General features: G+C 41.5%; 1 protein-coding gene across 1 annotated transcript in view; it reads right to left on the bottom strand.

Moving 5' to 3' along the window:
* LOC307162794 (nuclear GTPase SLIP-GC-like) overlaps window positions 1-24,603 on the bottom strand; it is a 37,064-nt gene that overhangs the window by 5,886 nt on the left and 6,575 nt on the right. The window contains exons 2-12 of the mRNA XM_079878421.1: window positions 24,420-24,502; window positions 21,196-21,506; window positions 19,465-19,677; window positions 19,148-19,342; window positions 18,863-19,041; window positions 18,695-18,734; window positions 18,344-18,427; window positions 13,359-13,452; window positions 13,063-13,199; window positions 12,801-12,974; window positions 12,560-12,717 (exon numbers count right to left, since the gene is read on the bottom strand). Of these exons, the coding sequence (XP_079734547.1) occupies window positions 12,560-12,717; window positions 12,801-12,974; window positions 13,063-13,199; window positions 13,359-13,452; window positions 18,344-18,427; window positions 18,695-18,734; window positions 18,863-19,041; window positions 19,148-19,342; window positions 19,465-19,677; window positions 21,196-21,495 (1,574 nt within the window). The 5' untranslated portion in view covers window positions 21,496-21,506; window positions 24,420-24,502. The remainder of the gene's footprint in view (window positions 1-12,559; window positions 12,718-12,800; window positions 12,975-13,062; window positions 13,200-13,358; window positions 13,453-18,343; window positions 18,428-18,694; window positions 18,735-18,862; window positions 19,042-19,147; window positions 19,343-19,464; window positions 19,678-21,195; window positions 21,507-24,419; window positions 24,503-24,603) is intronic.

The raw sequence follows: 24,603 nt of genomic DNA on the forward strand, positions 1-24,603 counted from the left end.
AACATCTTTGTTTGTCTGGCCAACGAATTTGGCTTAAATAACCTCTGATGATGACGTTATCGGAATGCGCACATCAGAGGCTATAAATAGACGTGTGACAGGTGCGCTCATCAGGTAATTTTGTCTGAAGAACGTCCTAAAGAACGCCCTCAATTCGGTAATGAAGTGCAGCATCTTGTTCCGCTTTTTCAGGGAACAGGGTTACAGTCTAGTAACCCAAGACGTTACCTTTCAAAAGCTAATTTTGTTTAAGCGCTATGGGAAAGAGAATACCACCGCCACAGCACTGGAAGTGTCTGACCCCTGACGGTTTTGTAGTGAGGTGGGACAAAATATCGATAGGGCGATATATCGTTGTCCTTCTCCGTGCGATACGAGAATCAACGCTACCATATGTATCTGTGTAAGCGCTCAGTGAAGACCGTCAAATATGTCTATTTTCAATGCACCACCTTTCAAAGACGCACCACTTAAAGGCTTACATTCTTCTAGTGGAGGGAGCCCTAGCACTCAGAATGGTCTCTATAAAATTCACTGAAAATCCAGCATCTCTTCTCCGATCCCCCTCAGGGGCCAAACAAGAACATTCCATAGCTTGGGCAGGGGATGGAATATTATCCCCTGCGCCTGAGACAGGAGATCTCTCCTGTTCGGTATCGCCCAGGGTGAGCTGTCGTGGAGACATATTATTTATAAGAACCAGACTCTGGTCAGTCAATGAGGTGTTATGAAACAGAATGGTCTCTATAACATCCGCTGAAAATCCAGCATATCTTCGCCGGTCACCATTAGGGGCCTAACAAGAAAATTCCATAGCTTGGGCCGGGGATGTAATATTGACCCCTACACCAGAGACAGGAGATCTTTCCTGTTCGGTATCGCCCAGGGCGAGCCGTCGAGGAGAGATATTATTTTTGAGATCCAGACACTGGTCGGCCAATGAGGTGCTATTAGCAAGAAGCATGACCCTTGTTGAAAGGCCTTCGCCAGGACTCCTGGGAGCAGAGCGATCGGTGGAAATGCATATAGACGCTACCTGGGCCATGGGTGGTGTTTAAGATGAACTTGACAAGTGCGGAGGTCAGCTGTGCCCGCATGGTGACCTAGTGTCATAAAACCCCTAAATACGTTGTCCTCTGGGCAGGAGAGAGACCGCTGTTATTGGCGTTGAATTTCAATCCTAGAGATACAAAATGAAACTCTTGAGACTGAACGGAGTCAGAGCTGCATCCATGCATTGTGTATGTGCGGGATAATAAGGCTCGGTCGAATGTAAGAACTTGATATTGTTAAGCTTCGCCCGTGAAAGCAAACCTCAGGAACTTCCTGTGTTGTGGCAGAATTTTGACATAAAAACATGTGTCCTTGAGGTTGATTTTGACAAACCAATCTTTGTGTTGAATTTGAGACACAGTCATTGAATATTCAACATATACTTTTTATATGAAAATTCAACTTGAATATTCTGAAATAACGGTTCAGACTATGAAGGTCTGAAAATGGACGCAACCCCTCATCTTTTTTGGGAACCAGGAAATAGTGGATGTAATAACTTGGCTGTCTGTCTGGGAGGGGAACATGTTTTGTTGCCCTTTTGTCCAGCAGAGTTGCAGCTCTTGTATCAGCAAATGCGCATGTTCCGGATTCACAGTGGTGTAGACCACGCCATTGAAACGCTGAGGATGGTGTGAAAACTGTATTCTGTTGCCTTTTCCTATGGTTCTTAAAGCCCAAGGAGATGTGTTTGGCAGTACACGCTGCAAAATTCTCCGAAAGGAGCACTAATTTTGATGCCTCGTCTCTAGTGTTGTTTTTGGCGGCCTGTTTTAATTTTAGTTTTAGTCTAGTCTTTGTGTCAAGCTGTCATTTTAGTTTTTATTAGATTTAGTCACGTTCATACTCTTTTTAGTCTAGTCAAGTTTCAGTCGACTAAAAGTCTGAGCATTTTAGTCTATTTAGTCTATTCTAGATATTTTAGTCTAGTTTTAGTTGACGAAAACTGATGACATTTAGTCTAGTTTTAGTCAATGAAAATTGTATTTTAGTCTCTTTTTAGTAATGCAATTCTATTTAACCCAGTCAATATAGTATAAGTACCTAGTAGTATAGACAAAACCAAAATGTTCTTTAGCCAAACCCATTTCAAACAAGGTTATCTTATTATATTATTGTTACCTTATAGACTCAAGAACACATCCATTCCAGACACGGAATTCACTCTGATTTGAATTTACAACATATTTATTTTACCAACCAACCCTCTATGCACACCTTGGCAATAGAATCGCCATTGGCTAGTACATTTTTTGGGTTACTCGGCCAGACTGATATACTGTATATATATAACTCCACCAAATCAGTTTATCATTGTAAAATGGCACAGCTTTTTAAATATCTAAATGTACACTCTTAAAATCAGTCAATCAAGCATTATATTATGATAATCAAGCATAAGCCTATTTAATGATATAACTTTAGTAATTAGAACTAAAACTTGATAATCATGCATTACACTGAACTGGTGGTGCTTAAGATATTGTTGGTCATTCAGTGTTTCTAAAAAAATAAAATAAAATAAAAAGATAATAGTAATTGATAATAGTAATTATTATTAAAAGATAATCCTACTACTAATTCTACAACTAATAATGACAATATACAACCATAGACTGTAACAAATATACTGTATAGTATAGGCCTACAACACATGAGCTGCTGGGTTCATGAATCTTAATCACCTTGTCAGCATTCGTTCGTTCTGATTTGCTGAAATTAAAACAGGGATGAGTGCCATCCAATAAGATTGCCGCTTGTGCCTTAGTTCCGCCCACTACCAGAGAAACGTCTTGGTTACTAATGTAACCCTCGCTCCCAACAGACAACACCGGACAGTGACGGCAGAGCGGACTCTGCCAAGGGAAAGACACGGGCTCACCGCAGGGAGCTGATCGTGGAAGAATATGCATATGGGATCACCACAGGGATCACCACATATGGAACCCAGCCTAGTACAAGTTACACGTAGCATACGAGCACTAGGCCTGGCGTCGGACGCTCCGCAACGTCCGACTGCCGAAGGGGTGCGGAGGAATTCTACAGGATTCGCCTGAGTGGGGAACTCGACTGGAGCAAAAAGCACACGTATCCGTTCCAGTGGAAGGGAGTGGCGCAGCAAGCTGACACTAGAGCAGGAACTTCGGTGTTACTGGCTGGTAAAAGCGAGCACACAGGAAGAAACCGGCTCAACACGTAGGCTATAAAACCTAGCGAACGTGTTAGATGTTGCTCAGTCCGCAGCTCTACAGATGTCTGTCAGCGAAGCACCGTGTGCCAGTGCCCAGGAAGAAGCAACACTCCTAGTGGAGTTCCCTCTCAACCCGGGCAGGCAGGGCACGCCTTGGGCTTTGTAAGCCAAGGCGATGGCATCCACTATCCAGTGGGCCACCCTCTGCTTGGAGTCAGCCTTTCCCTTCTGCTGGCCTCCGTAACAGACAAAGAGCTGATCTGAGGTCCTGAGGCTTTGCGTTCTATCCACGTACAGACACAGAGCGCGAATGGGACAGAGAAAAATCAGGGCTGGGTCTGCCTCCTCCGAAGGCAGCGCTTGCAGGTTCACTACCTGGTCCCGGAAGGGAGTGGAAGGAACCTTGGGCACGTATCCGGGCCGGGGTCCCAGGATAAGGTGAGAGTTAGCCGGGCCGAATTCTAGGCACGATTCGTTGACCGAAAATGCATGTAGGTCCCCTACTCTCTTGATAGAGGCCAATGCAACCAGGAGTACTGTTTTACAGGACAGAATTTTTAACTCTGCTGACTGCAAAGGCTCAAAGGGTGGTCTCTAAAGTGCCGAAAGGACCAGAGACAAATCCGAAGAGGGTATAGAGAGTGGGCAAGGTGGATTTAGTCTTCTCGCCCCCCTCAGAAACCTGACAATCAGGTCGTGCTTTCCCAAAGACTTACCTTCAAGTGCATCGTGATGTGCGGCAACATACAGTTTAAGGGTGGAAGGAGACAGCCTTCACTCCAACCCTTCTTGCAGGAAGGAAAGCACGGTCTGACTGAGCAAGATCGAGGGTTCTCCTCGTGAGAAGAGCACCAGTCAACGAACATGTTCCACTTCAGCGCATAGAGATGCCTGGTATAGGGGGCTCTAGCGGAAGTGATGGCGTCAACTACAGCTTGGGGCAGGTCACATAGAACCTCCGTGTCCTGACCAGGGACCAGACATGGAGTTTCCAGAGGTCTGGGCGCGGGTGCCATAGGGTGCCCCGTCTCTGAGAGAGCAGGTCCTCTCTCAGAGGAATGGGCCAGGGAGGGGCTGTCGCGAGGAGCACTAGTTCCGGGAACCAGGTCTGGTTGGGCCAATGCGGTGCCACTAGCAAGACCTGCTTTTCGTCCTCCCTAACTTTGCACAAGTTCTGGGCAAGAATGCTCACTGGGGGAAACGCATACTTGCGTAGGCAGCTGTGTGCCAGAGCATCCGTGCCGAGGGTCCCCTCGGTCAGGGAATAGAACAACTGGCAGTGAGATGTGTCCTGGGCAGCAAACAGATCTACCTGTGTGGTCCCGAAGTGCCTGAAAAACAGCTGGAGCACCTGGGGATGGAGTCACCATTCTCCCTGTTGCACCTGCTGCCGTGAGAGCTCGTCGGCTGCACGGTTGAGCAGGCCCGAAATGTAAACGGCACGAAGAAACCTCAGATGCTTCTGACTTCAGAGGAGGAGATGGCGGGAGAGTTGTGACATGCGGTGGGGCGTAGACCACCTTGGCGGTTGATGTACGCAACGGTTTCAGTGATGTTCATACGGACCAGTACATGCTTGCCTAGTAGCGGTGTTTTGAAGCTGCTCAGCGCAAGATGTACTGCTAACATTTTGAGGTAGTTGCTGTGCCAATGCAGTTGATACCCCGTCCACAGACCTGAAGCTGCATGAGCGTTGTATGTGGCCCCCCAGCCGGTGGCAGAGGCATCCGTGGAGACCACAGAATGCCTGGACACTTGTTCTAGGGGAACACCTGCCCGCAGGAACAAAGCGTCTGACCACAATCTGAGAGTTTGGCGACAGTGTGGGGTCACTTGGACCCGGCACGAGCCGCTCTGCCACTCCCATCTTGGGACTCGATCATGGAGCCAGTGTTTTATGTTATGTTATGTTATGTTTCTTTATTATCCCCAAGGGGCAATTTGTTCCACAGCAGCCATTGGCACAGCCAACACATAAATACAGTAAAAGATACAACAAAATGAACAAAATGAGTTGTTCAAAAAAAAGAAAAATAAATAACACAATTAACCCGTAGATATCATCCTGGAAAAGTTACAAATTGCGATGTTTAGAGCTGGTTCAAGTATTTAACAGCTAATGGTTCAAATGATCTTGTGTATCGGTTTGACTTTGCCTTTCTAGAGAAGGCAAACCTTCTCCTTGACGGCAAGAGCCGAAACTCTGCGTATAGAGGGTGATAAGGGTCTGCCAAAATGGCATTTGCCCTCCGGACACACCTAATCTGGTAGACCTGGCTCAGATCATTAAGATTGACACCAGTGATCTTCCGACACTGTTTAACAAAGCTTCCCAGCCTATTCTTTCTAATCAAATTAAGATTGCCGAACCAGCAGATCATTGAAAATGTGAGAATTGACTCAACAAATGATGAATAAAACATTTTCATAAGTGAACTTTCAACATTAAAACTCCTCAGTTTCCTTAAATAAAACAATTTTTGATTGACCTTTTTGCAGATCCTGTCTGTGTTGGCCTCAAAGGTCAGTTTATCATCCAGTATAATTCCCAGGTACTTATACTGACTGACAGTCTCCACTGCTGAGCCATTTATAATGGTACATGGCAAGGCAGGTGGTTTCCTACGGAAGTCAAACCGCATGTCTTTGGTTTTTGCGACATTTAACTGTAGGAATGACTCCTCGCACCATTCTATAAAACTGTCCAAGACTGGACCATGGCCCACCTCATGGTCCTGCAGAAAACTAAGTATCACTGAATCATCAGCATATTTGATTATGGATGATGATTCAGAAGTACTGTGACAGCGATTTGTATACAATACAAATAACAATGGCGATAAGACACACCCCTGGGGTGATCCAGTAGAGCACACCAGGGCCTCAGACAAGGTGCCATTTACACGGACTCTCTGTGGCCTCCTAGTCAGCCAGCCAACCAACCAACATATGGTACCAACATCTATTGCAGGAATTTCAGAGAGCCTCTGAGCAAGAATATGGGGCTGCATGCAATTAAAAGCTGATGAGAAATCAATAAAAGTAGCCAGTACATGTGTCTTTGTGCCCTCTAAGTGCCCTGTAACACGGTCCAGCAGTGTTGCTGTGGCATCCTCCACCCCTTTGCCTGCCTGATATGCAAATTGGAGTGGGTCAATAATATTCTTCACAATCTTTTCTAGCCCTTTCATGACTAATGATGTAAGAGCCACAGGGCGGTAATCGTTCAGTCCCTTAGGTGATGGAATCTTAGCCACAGGAACAATAATTGATTCTTTCCATAATGCAGGAACATCCATCTGTGCCAAGGAAAGCTTGAAAATACAAGAAAAGATATCACATAAAAATAAACCACAATTTATGAGCAGGCGGCCACAAACGCCGTCAGGCCCGGGACTTTTTCTCTGGTCAGTCCCCTCCAAAATTCTACAGACATCCATTTCACTAATCTGAATTTTACTGCCCTCAGGAGCCTCCCTAAATTTAGACAGATCCTCAGAGAAATCATGACAATCAAATCTCACATAGAATTGGTTCAACTCCTCAGCCAGGGCAGTGTCAGACTTATCAGGGTGAAACACCCCCTTTTTTTATCTTTAATACAGACCATAGATTTAATTCCCTTCCAGGCATCACAAAGGTTATTGTTCTTCAGTTCATCCTCTACTTTATCTTTAAACCTTTTTTTGGCCAGCTTTATCTCTTTCTTAACCAGTTTATGGGCCTCTCGTTGCTGGTGAATATTACCCTGGAGGAAAGCTAACTTCTTCTGATTAAGGACACTTTTAAGAGATTTACTACACCAGGGTTTGTTATTTGGATATATTCTAATTGTCTTTTTGGGAATAATAATATCTTGCATGTGTAGTACATAACTTGTCACAGTATCAAGCAATTCATCTAAATCATTACAAGCATATTTAAAGACATCCCAGTCAGTGCTATAAAAACAACCATTTAGTTCTTTAATGGCACTCTCTGTCCAAAGAGCAACCTCTTTGTGTTCAATCTTCCCTCTCTTAAGGGCTGGCTGATAGACAGGGGCTAGAAGAACACAATTATGGTCAGAGGATCCTAACGGAGCCATTGCATATGATTTATACGCCCCTTTTATAGTCTAGCACTTTGCCATGTCTAGTTGGGCAATTTACATATTGGTAGAAATGACCGAGGGGCTTTTTAAGACAGCAAGAGTTAAAATCCCCCAAAATAAAATGTGGAGCATCAGGAGAAATACTCTGCAAACGGTGCACAAGTTTGACAATGGTGGATGTGGCATCTGCCAAACTGGCTTTAGGATGGATGTACACCACCGTCAAAAATACTTGCGGAATTTCACGTGGCAAGTAGAATGGACGCAGTGAAATAGATAAGAGTTCAATATTGGGAGTGCAGATCGATTCTCTCACTATGACTGTCTTACACCAGCGTTGATTGACATACAGGGCCACGCCCCCTCCCTGTGTCTTTCCGGTCAGCTGCTCATCATGATCGAGCCGGATAGGTTAACCAAAGCCATCGATTTCAAAGTCGTGGCTCGGGTACTGATCTTTCAACCAGGTTTCAGTCAAAGCAATCACACACACGTTTTTATATTCAGGAATACTCTTAACATGTGCCTGCAGCTCGTCGATCTTATTCCTCAGTGACTGCACGTTTCCTAGAATAATAGAAGGCAGTGGCAGGCGACGAAGCCCTTTTAAATACTAAATTAAAATCACGAGTAGGTGGCGGTAAGTCACTGTCTTTATGAGTGAGTCATCGAGTCATTCATTCATTCAGTAGGCCTAACGAAGCAAGTTGCTATATTTATGAACGGGTCATTGAATCTCACGATTTGTTCAAAGGCACAGATTTGTTCACGAATCACCGCTGTGTGTTGCAGTTCTGCAATGGCTTTCGTTACAAAATAGAGCAATAAGCCTACTGACAATACTGTTTTAAATGTAGTACATCACTTAATGTTACCCTTCTGTTTGTTGAACTGTTGTATAAAATCAATGTCAATGTCGCAGAGATCGTGGCAGAATACAGACCGACTGAACGACACTTTAATTTAAGTACAAAATCTCAAATGAAGATCACTGAACTCCAGCTTACTTGTCTGTGTTTTCAGATCATCCGTGCTTCTTCAGCAGTGCACGGCCACACGCGCATGGTTGCCAGATACCATTGAAAAGACCGGGTAGAAAATGTGCTCTTTTAACAGAAAAGCTCTGACTGGGGGCTTAAATGATTAAAATCTGGCAACCGTATGCCTGAACGCTCATAAAAACAGTCAATGTGTTGTCGTCTCCTTTAATTGACACAAACAAGTGGTTTTGGTCAAGTTTAAAAAAATGTTTAAACACATTTCAGTCTCGTCTTTTTTCGTCAACGATATTGCATGTGTTGATATAGTCACAGTTATCGTTTAATGACGTGGGTGTCGTCTCTCATTAGGGAAAAAAAGGTTGTCAACAAACATTTTTCGTCATAGTTTTTGTTAACGAAATTAACAATTTCTCGACTGGGCGAGGATAAGCCAGTCATTGAGGTAGTTGAGAATACGAACACCACGCTCGCACATGGGAGACACGAGACACTTTCCTGAAGACACGGGGCGACAGGGCCAGCCCGAAGGGTAAGAATGCAAAGCGAAGAAACAGTCTGTGTCGAGGGAGAACGCACAAGCGAAATGACATCCTGAAAAGGAACCAGGGTTCACTTGCATTGCTCTTTTGTGAAGAAGAAAAAGAAAGAAAATAAGAAATATACTCTTTCCACTATACTGTCACAGTGCTAAGGCACCCAGGGAATGGCCGCAGTGTACAGCATTGCTGTAAACACTAGCAGGGAAACGCCCACCGATACCGACACAGAAATAAGCTTGCTGTGAAAGCAGCAGTTGTGTGAGCTTAAGCTCGTGGCCACTCGCTGATCGCGCCGTCACACCAACACTGAAGAGAGAGAGTCTTGAAGGAGTCTCCAACACAATAGCAGCCTGTAGATTTCAGAAGGCAAACAGAAGCTCGGCTCCGAAGTGAAAGACGATATGAGCGTGCTCCCGCTTCCTGTTTATACCCACGCTGTGGGGCGGGGCGCGTGACGCGATTCACGCACGCCAACGGTCATTGGCTCGTTCTGTAGACACTCGAAGTTGATAGGGCTCCCTGAAGTGATCCCAATTACGTCATCACGTCGATGTTACGTCATCACGTGAGCGACTGAAAGGGAACTGGCATATCTTCTGCTTGTTCATAAAAGCTGAATAATTCAGTTATTTTGACAGGAAAATACAAACAAGAATATCATTTACATTTAGCGCCTCGATTTTGCATGGTATGTAAGACTCTCTCACGCTCTCTTTGCGTGTGTAAAAGAAATGTGACCGCAAGTCGCGCGCCTTCACACAAGAGTTTATGATACGTCAAATACAGATACGCTGAGCTGAATTTGAAATACTAACGTTAGTACAGATAGCTTGACCGAGAGCGAAACTCTCAAGCTCTCAAGCAATATCTATGCTTATACTTGGCATGTAACACACACACTGGCGAGTAAAGTCTAAGAATTTATTAGCCAATGGCTAATGATATACATTACTTAGTCGCCCAGAGTGAAATTTACTTGCATATGCGAGTGATTTACTCACATTTTAGAGGGTTGCCAACCCAAAGACAAACCCCGGCTGGCCGGCCATCGGCCCCTTTCTCTGTGTCAGACTTAACTTTGTTTGTTGTCGTTTACGCTATCTCACCGCAGCTGCATCTTCTAAATAATGCCGCGAGTGGGGCTTAAGGAAGTGACGTCGCCTGCGTCTGCGCAGTGCGACCTGATGCAGCTCCTAAAGGGAGACAGGAAACAGAAATACTGCAAAATAATAATAATAATAATAATAATGCGACTAAACGCGACTAAACGAGACGAAGTAACATTTCATTTCGTCTTGTTTTGGTCAACGAAAATGAAGAGATATTTCAGCATAGTTTTTATTTTGTATCCCACATTTAGTCTCATTTTTATTTGTCAACAATATTGCATTATACATTTAATAATAGTCATCGTCACATGACCAGCATGCACGTTGCTTCTTGTCTTGTTTTCGTCTCATGATAAAAGTTTGTTGATGACGATATTTAGTCATAATTTTCAATGACGAAAGCAACACTACTTGTGACTCAACGTCTCGTAAAGTTTATGGGGGAATGTTAAATGTCCCGTGTCCTGGGGAACGGCAGGAAGCAACTGAATATTTAACATTTCGCTGGAAACCACTGACCCCCGAAACACTAACGGTGGCGGGGATGGAGCAGCGGTGTCATGAGGGTGTCAGGAAGGAGCTACTTAATATATTTTTACGTGCCATAAAAAAGCATCTATCCATGATAAAAGTAATCCACACGGCTCACATTGTGCGTCGGGTCAGGGGTTACTCTTCCACTGTAAATCGATCCATACAGCCGTCTGCCGGAAGCTAGTTATTTTAAAGTTAATTCTAGTCGATAAAGTTTTAAATATGGATATTTTTCTAACACGAACACAAATGCCCGCAGGGCATACATTTTATTTCATTGAATAGCAGCCTTTGTGAATTCACAACAGCACTATTCTATAGTATTCTAATATTCTATAGTATAGTATTTTAATACATCGTTCAGCTTTAGAACATGGTCTAATAATGCGGTTCATGGATTCTCGTCTGTGGAATGCACCACTTCCGGTATTTTATCACTTACTTGACACAGATAAATTGCAGTCGAGGATTTTTTAAAATGGTGACAGCCAGGGCCGGAGTGGGGCCACTTTTCAGCCCGGGAGTTTCAGGCCCAAGACCGGCCCACTTTTTCCATGGTGGAATTCCAAATTAGCACTTTTTCCAAATTGGATAAATGAAGCAACAGTTCAGCTCTTACTATTGTGTAGTTTACTAATACCATGGTTCAACAAATAATGTAAAGGTTAAATAATAATTCACTTAGACTTTATAAGAAGCAATTACGACTTTATTTCACGCAGTTCTTTTATATCTTGCAATTCTGGCTTTATAAGAAGCAATTGCGACTTTATAAGAAGCAATTGCGACTTTATTTCACACAATTCTGACTTTTTATCTCGCAATTCTGACTTTATAACACGCAATTGCGACTTTATATCACGCAATTCTGACTCTAGGCCTATATCTCGCAATTCTGACTTTATAACATGCAATTGCGACTTTATTTCAGGCAATTCTGACTTTATATCTCGCAATTCTGACTTTATAACACGCAATTGCGACTTTATTTCACGCAATTCGGACTTTATATCTCGCAATTCTGACTTTATAACACGCAATTGCGACTTTATTTCACGCAATTCTGACTTTATATCTCGCAATTCTGAGAAATAAAGTCAGAATTGCGAGATGTAAACTCGTAATTGTGAGATAAAAAGTCGCAATTATCTTTTAAAATGTTTTATTCTGTGTGGCGGAAACAAGCTTCCATACCTCCTGGCCTCTTCCTCCCATCCTCCCTGACACGTACCGTTACGGTAGGACCGGCCCAGCTATCGGTAGGTGCCGGCGGTGCCGCGGTAGCCTACCTGAGAAAACGTTTTGGAAAAGACGGACTATGGACCCAACCAACTCTATAGGAGGGGAGGGGAGAACTCCCTCACATGGTACAACCCATGCAGTGGCTGCGCGCTGCGGTGTCAGAATGCGGAACGTGTAATGTAACTAACGTGACAAATGTGAAAAAAAAAAAAAAAAAATTCCTCAACCGGCCCAAAAGTGAAGCGGCCCACCGGGAATTCTCCCGATTACCCACCCCGGGCCTGGTGACAGCCCTATGTCATACAATAACTCATGATTAACTGTACATTAGTTAAGCATGAATTAATGCATATTAGTTCACCCGTATTGTAAAGTGTTACCCTTTTTCTGTAAAACCTATGCAGCTGTCAGGCGATGAATGAAAGATTTGAACCAGAAAACACCGTAGGGATGTATGTATGTGGCTGTAATGAATGACTTTCAATGAAGGAATGAAGGAAAACTGTACTAGCCCAATCATATTGTTGGTCCTGCTCAGACTTCATAGGACACAAACATGGGGATGCTGTTCACTTTACAAAACATATGGCCTCAAATTAATCTGGCATGGTCATCTGTTTCTTTCTGGGCACCAGGGTCATTTGCTGGTTTACTGCTCTAGCTACATGCATGCTACAGTTGGTGCACATTTACAATCTTGTTAGTCACTGACCAAGCATTGTGGGTTGTTTTCATTTCAATTTATTCTAAACGAAACAAAGGGGGACATAGAAATAGAATGATAAATCAGCTCTTACGGAAAAATCTTCTTGAAATCTTCTTGAAGACACTCATGAAGGTTTTTGGCCAATCTCTTGTTTAGGTCTAGGTATACATCCCTATTTTTCGACAAATAGTTCCCTCCATTCTTGCACAAAGCTTGAAGGATTTTATGGAATCGTCTTCCATCCTTATTCTGAGTGACAACACAAAAAATACCAGTGTTAAAATGGCAAGAAAATTGTGATTCATTTTGTAGAACATTAAAATCACACTTACCAGTACTATCTCGTCCTTTGTGGTAGCAACACATGATTGCTTTGATTTTTGCACTCCCTTTGACAGACGTTGTTCCAGAACCCTATAAATGTTGTCAAAACTATTGTCCAATTCATTCAGTGCCTTCTCTAGGTTATTCTCTAACTCATTGTGAATGCTGTCTCTTGTTTCGTTCTAAAACACAACCATCCAACAGGAGAGAAATACAGAATAATACATACTGGCATGCATTCTGAAAAAAATTGCATGTGAAATATCATACCGTTTTCTTTTCTGTATCCTGTTGGACACTTTGGATCAAGGACAAAACTCCCTTTGCTTCATTGACATAATCTCTTGTCAGTTCTCTCTTTATGTTCTTGTTAAGAATCCTCAGATCATACTGCAGCTTTGGGATATCTACAAATATACACAGTTTCCAAAACACAAGGGTACGATATAGATTAATTTCATCAGAGCTTTGTCTGGTTCATAAATTATTCATCTTCAGATTAATTAAAGATATATATTTTTTGTCATGAATAATGGTAAAATAAAGGCAATGGAGATGGAGTTTACCTGTTTCACTAGGTTCAAGATTTAATTCGGGGTTAAAGAATGCATCGGAACTTACAGTAAAAACTTGAAAATCATTGTCAGTGCTGAATATTTTCTAAAAAAGAAAGAAAGAAAGAAAGAAAGAAAGAAAATAATAATAGACATAGTTTTAAAGAAAACTTCCTGGTTCCCTTTCAGTTCGGTCACGTTCAACATGGAAAAAATGAGCCAATGCACATTGGCGTGCAAGATTTGCATCTCGCGCTCCGCCCCGCAGCGCGGGTATAAATATGGAAGCGGACGCAAGCACCACTTGTCTTTCGCTTCGGAGCCGATCAGATGTCGATGTCTCTGAAGAGTATTGGAGTATCTTCAACGAGCGAGTGTGTCAGTGCATCTTCTGCAAGCCTCTCCTGGTGCTAGTGTGTTTACAGCGCAAGTGCAGCAGTGATCGTGAGCCTTCTGAGCTCTCAACTGCTGTTTTAACAGCATTCTTTGTGTTTGTTTGTTCTGACGGTTGGTTAGAGGGCAAAGAGGGTGAGTGCTTCACTGGTACAGGCTGCACCATCTCCTGTCAGTGTTGCCGCGGTCATTCCCCTGTGTGCTCCAGCACTTGTTGAGAGTACTATTTCCTGAAAGAGAAACACGGGTGTGTCTGCGTCTTTTTCAAGATGCCATTCCACCCGTGCGTTTCTGGTTTTGCTGAAGCGCCTTTTGTGGATGTTCCCATTGCGGGAACATGACTATCTCTGTGTTGAGATTGAGACTTGCCTTCATTCGTTAAAGTGGAGTCTCCATTCTCATGCCCGCTCTAGTTTCCCCTCTGGCCAATCCCAGAGGAGACCTACTGAGCCGTGTGGGATGGGTGATCTGAGGATCACAGAGAGGGCTTCCCCACCCGGTAACCAGTCCCCGTGGGCCCCTCACTCCTCTGTCACACCGCAGCTGGTGGAGCTCCCAAATGAACGTGCTGGTCCCTCTGTAATGGACTGACCAGTCGTTTCTTTCGGGGCTCCTCCTGAGGACAGGATGTCAATCGCTGCATCGGATGGGGAGCTGGATTCTTGAGATGATGATCCAGCTGCACTGCCTCCTTCTGGGAGAGTAGCGTTGTCCGAGTTGGATCCAGAAATGTCAGCTATGTCGCACAGATAGATCTGTTTTGCCTCTCCGGACTCGTCCCATTGCCAGTTGTTTTACTCCCTGACCGAGGGGACCCTCGGCTCAGATGCACTGGCACACAGCTGGCCTCAGGGCCTCCGCAAGTATGCGTTTCCCCTGAGACCCCTGAAGATGTTCGCTTGGTACTGTGCAGCAGAGTTAAAAGTCCTGTCTATAAAAACAGTTCTCCTGTTCGCTTTGGCCTCTATCAAGAGGGTAGGGGACCTGCATGCATTTTCGATCGACGAATCTTGACTGAAATTCGGGCCGGCCAACTCTCACGTTATCCTGAGACCCCGGCCTAACCCCGGTTAGTGTCCGTTGCCAGGCCTAACACTCGTATGCATTGGTGGAACCTGTGCTTGGCTGGGTCCCATATGTTGTGATCACTATGGCGATCCGTGTCTTTCCCTAGGCAGAGCCCACTCTGCCGTCTCTGGCCAGTGTTTTCTCTCCCCTGCTTAGGCAGGAGCCACCTCAGAGACATTCCATATGTTGTATTATCCGGAAACACCCAGTCCATATGTGTAACCTCCACATGATACCTCCCTACGGGCAGGATGTGGCTTCCGCAGCATCTCCCTTTCCACCAAAACACGCTTTCCCAGTGTTATCCAAGTCTGTCTGAGTGGGTCATGTGGAACAGCAGTAGACTTCCCTGGCCTAAGCCCTGTCCCATCTCCACCTCAATAATGCTAGGGGATCCCAATCAGTTTGGAAATTAAAGCTTTAGCATAAGTTCTGCCAGGAAGACTTAATTACTACGTCACTTATTACCTTCACATCTATCCAATCATGTCCTAATACTTGCTGTATAAAAGATCGGTATTTACACATGTTTGAGGTTCGCAGATACTGACGCAAACAATTGCCTCCACCCTCCCCACCACCACCAGGATGGTCCTGTTCATATCTCCCAGGTGGGTTGGCTGTGCCCCTGCCTTCGTCTTCAGGCAGGAAATACAGATCCGCTACACTCGGATTATGCGCTACGGACGGGGCCTACGCCAAAGAACGTTATAAATAATTGCTTGCTGGGCTGTCAATAAATTAATGCTTTGTTACATCATTCTATGTCCCGAGTCTTTCTGGTAGAACTGAAGGGGAACGTCTCGGTTACGTATTTATACCCGTGCTGCGGGACAGAGCACGAAATGCAAATCTCGCATTGGCTCGTTTTTTCAATACTCAAAGATGTCAGGCTCCCTAAGCATGATCCCAATCAGTACGGTACATCTGACTACGTCTCCATTCCCTCCTTCATGGAACAAGGGTTACATACGTAACCGAGACGTTCCCTGAGAAGGGAATGAGACACTGTGTCAGTTGCTGATGCTATGGGGACTTGTCCCATGGAACCGGGTGTCTGAAGCACGTGAAGTCACACCAAATTTTTTGGCTGACAGCAGTGTGACGTCACATGGACTGTAACATACGTAACCCCCAGACGTTCCCTTTTTGAGGGAACTCAGTTAATGATGCTATGGGGATGTTAATACCCACTACACCATGCTGACCAATTCCTGTCTGTGCGATGTGAAGGTCTCCAAGCACAAACTTGCCAGACTAAGCACTGAAGGACTCGATGAACGTCATCCCAGAGTGTGAGGACGCATCGTGTGACACCACAGTCTTGTTCCCTAGAAAGTTCAATGTTATAGGCACTAGGAAACTTTTTTTTTATTCCCACTCCTGCCCACTCCTATTTCTGACCATTAATGCCCGCTCCGTCAATGAATGTGTTCCCCTCCCAACTGCATCCACAATGTTTGTATACATTCCTGCCTGGACCCGCAAACATTCTGTTACAGTTTGTAGAAATTGTGAAAAAATTACACAAACATCAAGGCTATTTAAACATTTCGAATAACAGAGTTATGGCACAGTGATAAACTCAGAAAATTAAAAATGGCACTTCATGGCAAAAAGGTTTGCCGTCCCCTGAATTAAAAAATAAATCACTTGGTCTAAACTGCTATAGAGGAAGAGAATGTTAGTGATAGACTGCAGAGAACTTAGTTTATTGACTCCTTTCTTATTAAGCGGTAAATCGGAACCCACGCTGTATTTTTTTTATACAATATCAACAATGTAGAGACTATATAAACTATGAATAAACTTTAAACTAATAGCTTGTTAATGATTTGTAAGTACTTATTATAAAGTGTTACCAACTCGCTCTGATCTTAACAGCCACACGCAAACAAAGTGGCTTCCTCAAGACATAAAGGCTCATGGCATGTCATGCATGTGCCCTTACTGTATATACTCGTGCATGCTCCATATGTCATCATAAGATTGCTGTCAGCCAATAAGATTGCTGTGATTTCACAGATGCTTCAGACACCAGGTTCTGTGGGACACATCCCCTTAGCATCAGCAACTGACAAAGTGTGGAGTTCAATATAGAAATCATTGAAAATATTAGGGATGTCCCGATCCGATCCACGTCATCGGTATCGTGCTGATACTGGCCCAGAATGCTAGATCAGATATTGGATATCCTATTAGGGGTGGAACGGTACATGTATTCGTATTGAACCGAAACCGTACGTTCGGTGCATGTGTAACCGGAATGAGTATGTTGCGTCTTTAAGTGGGCAGATGACGTAATGGGCAGGCTGCGTTTAAAGTCTTGCGGGCGTCAAGAAAACAGCGTTTGCTCTCGTTTTACGCTCGATGAGCGAGTTTGTGTTTCTTCCTCTGCTGGTGCGTTGAAAGAACAGTTTGACCCACTGTGCCCGACAATTCAGAGTGAGTAAATAAGTTTTAATAGTAGTCGATCTTAAAGGAGATATATGTCAGTATAAATTGTATTCACTATAGTAAATGTGTTCTAGGATTTCTCCTACACCAATGACTGATGTGAGAACATAATGCGCATGCCATTTGCGCTTGGCTTCGGCCACCTGACGTGAGTGAACGATCAAGTTGGTTTATGTTTTATTTTATATTGTTAAAATATTAAAATGCGTATTTTTAGGAGCATTATTAGTTGGCCGAGCTATGACATCGTTGCAACACTTTTGCCTTTCATTGAGACTGATGCATCTTAATCATCCATTAAGTGAGCCTTAGCGTATCAGCAACGTGAGTATTTTTATATGATTGTTTTTAAATGTAGAATGTTGTATGTGTAATAAAAACTAAATGGTTTCGATTACAGGTCAAAACCTCTCTTGGCAAGTAGACATTTTTTTTCCCCACCGAACTTGGGATTTGGTTGCTTTATTTTTCTTGTTTATTTGTTATACTTTGATTTTTGTGGCATTCATTTTTCTGCGAGGTCTGCCTGTCTTATTTAGTGGTATATCACTGTATATCACATACATATTATGGTTTGATTGGTTTTGATTTATTTATTTTTTTTTTGGTTTGATTTGTTCCTCCCAGTTTTTAATGGTAGCATTATTTTATACAGAAATAAATTAGTTATAATTCAGATGAGAATAAAGTTAATTAATATTTTAAGTAAACAAATATATTGATCTGAAATATAGCAAATTGATTTTAAAATAATTCAGGTACAATTACCAAACATATCTCAAGGTCTTTTGAATAAAGGGTGGCAGTCTTTCATTATCAACTGTTGTTGTGGACTACTGGAGAAGTATTTGTTCTCCATTTGAGTGAGATGTTTTTATGTGGCTAATTGAGCAAAGTGCTTCCATATTTTATTATTAGTAGTATTAGTTCAAGAATAAAATAAAAATATCAGATTGATATCGGTATCGGCAAATAGCCAAAGCTGTGGCATTGGTATTGGTATTGGAAGTGAAAAAGTGGTATCGGGACATCCCTAGACAATATTGATGAAAATAAGGAAAATTATGAAATATAAAAACCTTAATATCAGATTTTTCAAGCCTTTCTTTGACATCTGTCTTGGCATGTTCATTTCTATGAAGGATGCACATTTTTTTCTGATCCTGAAGAATGATTAAAAACACCAATGTATGAATATAAATTGTTATAATTGTCACATCTATTGTGAAATCTGATTCAATAGTTGATTATGCACTATACTGTACATAACAAATTTTCCTTTTCCTCAGTAAATTGTTACATTCGTTAAAAGGCAGTTACAATGGTATGAAAATTTATACCATTGTATTAATTTATTATAAATTCTCATAGACTTGCAAATTTACTCAAGGAGCAATGAATGCTAATTTTTAATCTTAAATTTCCCAAACCTTGTTTCTTTGGAGCTGATGTATTTTAAGCCTTGCAGATCTAAAAAAAAAAAAAAAAATGTTGTTTTTAAAATGCTGATCTATTTGCTGTATATAGGTACCATGTACCTCGTGTCAGAATTAGACCATTGTGCAGCCCTGTATTTATATGTGTATATCACAAAATACCTAATATAGCCTGTTGCATTGATCTCATCAGTCTTTGTACAGATGAAATTAATGTGCTTGCACTTTCCACCTGGTCCCAATTCTTCAATACAGTGCTTTAAAATCCCCCAGGGTTCTTTGTCTTTGATTGCTCGATTAATAGCACTTACAATCCAAACACAAGAACATTCTCTCAGGTTCTAAAGAATTTTAAATAGTGATTTAGATGACATGGTTAGTAGCATAATTGATTGTGTAATTCTATGATATCAAAATGTTGATTTCAAAAGAGTATTATACACTTACAGATTTCCACAGATCATCTCTAATCTTGTTGCAGTCTCCCGTCCCAGGAATATCAACAAGCACAATGTGTTCCAGGAGTTCATGACAATCTGGAATTTTGATTGTCACACTCTTTACAAGCGGCCAGTACCAGCCACCAGGACTGGACTCACTGTGTTGTATGTAACATACAACATCATTGGAAAATTCAGAGACCTGTGGAGACAAAGTTTTTTTTTTTTTATTCACAAGCAAGACTGAATACATCATTATACATTTAATATTATTATGAAACATCTGGTGTTAAAAATGAAACATTAAGTCTCATAAAAACTTACATCAAAGTTTGAGATTGTTTTCTTGCTGAAAGAAAAGGTTTCAATCTCAGCAAATTTGTCATCTTTCTGTAGCTCTTCTAATGTTTTATTTTTTGCATCGGCTCCATACAGCGCAGTTATCTTTTCTACAGCAATTTCAAACAAGTCATCATTTCTGTCCTCACTTTCATCAGACAAAACTCTGAAAAGATCTTTGAGCTCTTTCTCCCAATCCTGCAGAGGGACAATATAGGAAATAAAGCTTAATTTCCCTCTGTCTATCTGATTTATTTACAGTTACACAACAATAAAAGTAAATAGATGAGTAAAGTTTTATGACAAACTTTGATGTTGGCTTGACAAAGCCAGGTCTGAAAGTTTAAAATAACTTTGAACAGCTTGAAGTTTGAAGGTTTTATTCAGAGAAAGTAAAAAAAGTTATGCTGTATAAAGTATAAAGCATGCTGCTAGCATGAATTAACAGGTAGTTAACTTGAATAGCATGTTACTAACACAAATTAGCATGTTTTGCTATCATGTTTTAACATTCTGCTAACGTGCTGTTAACTCGTTTTAACACATTGTTAACATGTTGCTATCACTTTTTAGCATGAATTAGCATGTTGCTAACATGATTTAGTATGTTACTAGCATATTTTAGCATGCTGCTAGCATGCTGTTAACATGTTTTAGCATGTTGTTAGCATGAATTAGCATGTTGCTTACATGATTTAACATGTTGCTAGCATGTTTTAAAATAGGATATTCATTAAGATTTGATAGTGATAGTGAAAAGACTCTGGCAATTCCATTCCCTTTCTACTCCATTTCGCTCTTTCCAAGATACTTTCCCACTTGCCACCTGACCACGCCCGCCTCACCTGTTGTCTATAAATTGCTTCTGCACCTCTTGGCTCACTCTTTGCACTTTCTCCTGGCACTCTGATGTATATTGTGTGTGTCTTCATCAGTTAACGTGAGTTAATTTGTTTCCATTTGATTGTCTTTTTTATGATTTACTGTCAACTGTTAACATGTGCACTGTTGGTTGATTTCTTTGTTTGCCAGACATGTGCCATGAACCATGTGGGACGATTGTTTGTTTGATTCATGTTTTAACAGCCTGTTTAGTTGTGATTAGTAAATTCATATCCCTTTTGTTTATTTGTATTGTTTAATTTGTGGATTGACAACTGTCAATTAATTGTTGATTGTTATCTCTTTATTTAATTCTGCAGCACACAAACGATGCATCTCAACCAAAGACAACCGTAACAATAAATAAACTACTACTGGTGTTGCAATAAACCTTGCCTTCTCCTTGCTTCCATCATCACTCCATATCATCTGACGTCTTCTGACCGAGACTCTGTTTGCTCACCAAACCCCTCACTTCACCTGAACCATTCCCATTATACTACAGATCCTTCAGATAGACAGCTTACATATTCTATAAGTCTTATTGTTCAAAAGTTTTGCCCCCCTCATTGAAAGTCTGAGACTTTTCGAAGTTTGATAGTATGTTAAACGAAAATTTAAGTTGGATCAGTTAGAAAAGATATAGCCCACCTAGTCAGATTAAATCTGTGGTCTGACCCGAGTTTGGTAGCTTGAAAGCCCTATAAGAAGATACTGTTTAAATGTTTGCAAATACTACAAAAGTTTGCAAAAGCTTTAATATTAGAGCAGTATGTTGGCTTTGTCAAGCCAACATAATTAAAAGCATGGTAAAAGCAAGATAAATGAGTAAACCTCTTTAGAGACAAATTCAATCTCTGCAATGTAGTTGGCATCATCCAGATTGGCTTCCACCTGAGTAACAATGGCTGTACAGGCACCATAACTATCAGATGGCAGAAGATCCCTTTTTCCCAGGACTGCATTCAATAAGGAACTTTTTCCATCTCCTGATTTTCCAAAAATCCCTATGGATTCTTTCTTCCTTCTGACTTTATCCATTTGATTTATCTTTGAAATGATGTCTCTGTGCATCATGAAAGCTGGATCTAAGTTATGAGTGACTGTTTTCATGATTTTCTTTGCATTCTCCATGATCTCCACAACTGTGTGCAATGAAGAAGAGAATAACAATGCATTATTTAAATTACATTAACTTTATAAAACTTAACACAATGTGCAGACCACTATGTAACAGATCATCATAATCCAGTTAGCCCCTGCTGAAAGGTGCCATAACCAGTATATGGGCAAACCAAATTTTTCTCCATTGACAGCTATTCAAGGCCAGTCATATTTCTGATGAAATGATATTTTCTTTCAAGAAACATTTAAATCACAGATATTTAATTGTTGGGTAAAAGCAATGGTGCTAAAGGTTCCACAGGGATAAAGGCTCCTTTGGTTTTGTATCATATTGGCGTTTCGTCCAGACGGATCCAGCATTTTGGGAGCCTGAAACCATATTTTTTTAAACCGGTTCTGGATACTGAACGTGGATAAATATGAAAACGACACACTTGCATTTTCGTGTATACAGCCAATCCGTATATTTTGTGAAACGATGATGTCGTCACCCCACATGTCAACCCTAGTCAGACACAGATACATCATGTAACAGCAACAACTGCGGACAACATGCTAGTGTTCTTTTAGCTGTGCTTTTATTTCTTAACTTATTATTTACTTGAATGTATTTTTTTTATTATTTCTTTATTTTATTTCTTTTTTTATTTTCTTTCTTATGCTAAGATGCTTGTCTGTTCCCACTAAACATTGGACGTCGGATAGACGTGCAGATCATGTCTATATTGGGTCTGTCGGTTCATGACCAATTCTGGACATCTATTCGACTATTCCACTATTTGGACGTCCAACCATGAACCAACTTGGACGTCATTTTGACGTTCAACATTGGACCTTTGAACTGGGTAATTTTTTTGGACGTCATTTGGACATCTATGACAAGTGCAGGGAATTTACATGATGATTACTATGTAATTTTTTTTTTTATTTACAAATATCAACATTGTTATTATCAACATGATTACTGTAATACATATGAATACAGATTATTTAGAATTATTTAATATCATTTTCCAAAAACTCCATTTGATCGTCTCAGCATCAGGTGATAACTGGAGACGTTTACAAAGGTGTGATGCTGTAGCTCAAACAGTAGAGTGTTGGTGCTTGTAATGCTAAAATCATGAGTTTGATTCCCAGGGAAAACAAGTAGTGTGTGTGTGTGTGTGTGTGTGTGTCTGTCTGTCTGTCTGTCCTCTCATGAGGAGAAGCCTAAAGAAGCTGCTGTTTTGTTTGAGTGCACTGAGCGCGATTATTGTTTGGAAAAGACTTATCTAATAAAACACGATCCACAGCAAGCCGACCCCGTCTCCTTCCTTCTTCCCACAAACGAACTTTTGTGGACGGACGTCAACATTAGACGTGCGGAAGATGTCGAAAAAAGACGTCGCCTGGCGCCACAAAACAACCCCTTCAATGGACCGAATTTGGACGTCCAAAAATTACATGAAAATGACGTCACTCCGACGTCACATTGCGCAGTGGGTTGTCTGATTAAGGCATTTCATATTTTGTACCAGGCCATTTATGGTTGTTTATATTGTTTATATTGGAATAAAGTTCTTGGTAAAAAAAAAGAAAAGAAGAAGCTGAGCCTATTGTTATTGTATGCAGTGCATAAGGTTTATCCGCATGCTTAAGTCTTCTTCTCTGTTTTTAGTGTATCTCTGTAGCAGAATTACAGCACCACATACTGGTCTGGCATGTATACTAGATGGTTTTGAGTCGGTTTCAGTGGTTTCACGTGTACGCAGATATTTCTTGAGACGACGCCTCGTTTACGGAATTTTTTTTTAGAACGAGGGAAAAAAAGATAGGATAGGGAAAGTTCTGGCTTCGTGTGGATGTGGCCTCAATTCTCTGAAAGCTCTGCTACCAGTGTCACGATCCCTGTACTGTCTTGTGTTTTGTAGGACTTTTATGTTGAAGTATATTCTTAGTTCCCCAATGTTTCTGTGTTTACTACCTGCGTTTGGTTCCTGTTTTGCCTTGTACCTTGTTTGTCACCATAGTTACCCTCATTAGCTCCCAGGACATCAATCACCAACACCTGTCCCTCATCAGCCCCTTATTAACCAGTCCATTTAAATCTCTGTGCTTCAGTTGTTGTTTGTCGGTCGTTGTTGCATTCCTGTCATTGTTCCCCTGCCTCTGCTTTGTAGATGTTACCCTTGTTTTTGGATTATCTTGTGTTTATGTTTGTCTATTAAACTTGTGTTTGCATATGGATTCTCTCTCACTGCTTCTAGTGAAAAATGAGGCTTCCTGAACCACTGAGACTAGGGCAGCTAGGGAAGGGCAAATGAAGCCTCATGAAGCACTGAGGCTTTCCCCTGAATGTTTTTGGAAAATATTCGAAGCATCAAGAGTGTTGAAAACAGCGCCATCTTGCGGTAGGTCAAATTTATAGCAGCCATGTTTATGAGCAGCTGAGTGCGCAGCGCCATTGTTTTATCCATTAAGCACAACTAAAAGCCTGACAACGTTAAATGTTCAGTTTTCTAATAATATAATTTACACATTAAAGTGTGGCAATAAAATAAATGTAATCATTATCTTTATACTAATTATAAAAGTACCAACAGAGTTGCTTGATGCAAGTAAATGTTGGTCTAATTATTTTATGGTTTCAATGCTGTTTATGTGTCAGAATATATGATCATGTAACATAGGCTATAGGCTTATTTATATTTTTTAAAAATTCCAAAAACCTGTAGAGTAGTGGTCTGGGTTCAAACATTCAGATTAAACATCATTAACTGGAAAGAAATTGAGGCTTCGTTTTTCATTGATCACGTGCTTCTCTGAAAACAATACGCACTCCAGCATGGAGCTTCATGAGGAATTGCACTGCATACTCGATACGCGCTTTGAAGCTTCAGTGGCATATGTAACATCAGTAGCTACTTCAGACCAATTCAGATTTTACTTGCCTGTTGTCAACGGTGACTCTCTGCCCGAGTTAGACGATTCATGATCACGCTTTCTTTTAGTACCTATGAGAGAATGAATTCCACTCATTATATTTCCTCAATCACAGACTGTAAAGCAAACACAATGATCTTTTATTTATTTGAGAAACGTTTATACCTTGGCAAGCCATTGTGAGATCGATGG

Source organism: Squalius cephalus (assembly GCF_949319135.1).
Source record: "Squalius cephalus genome assembly, chromosome: 8".
NCBI classification, from domain to species: Eukaryota; Metazoa; Chordata; class Actinopteri; order Cypriniformes; family Leuciscidae; genus Squalius; species Squalius cephalus.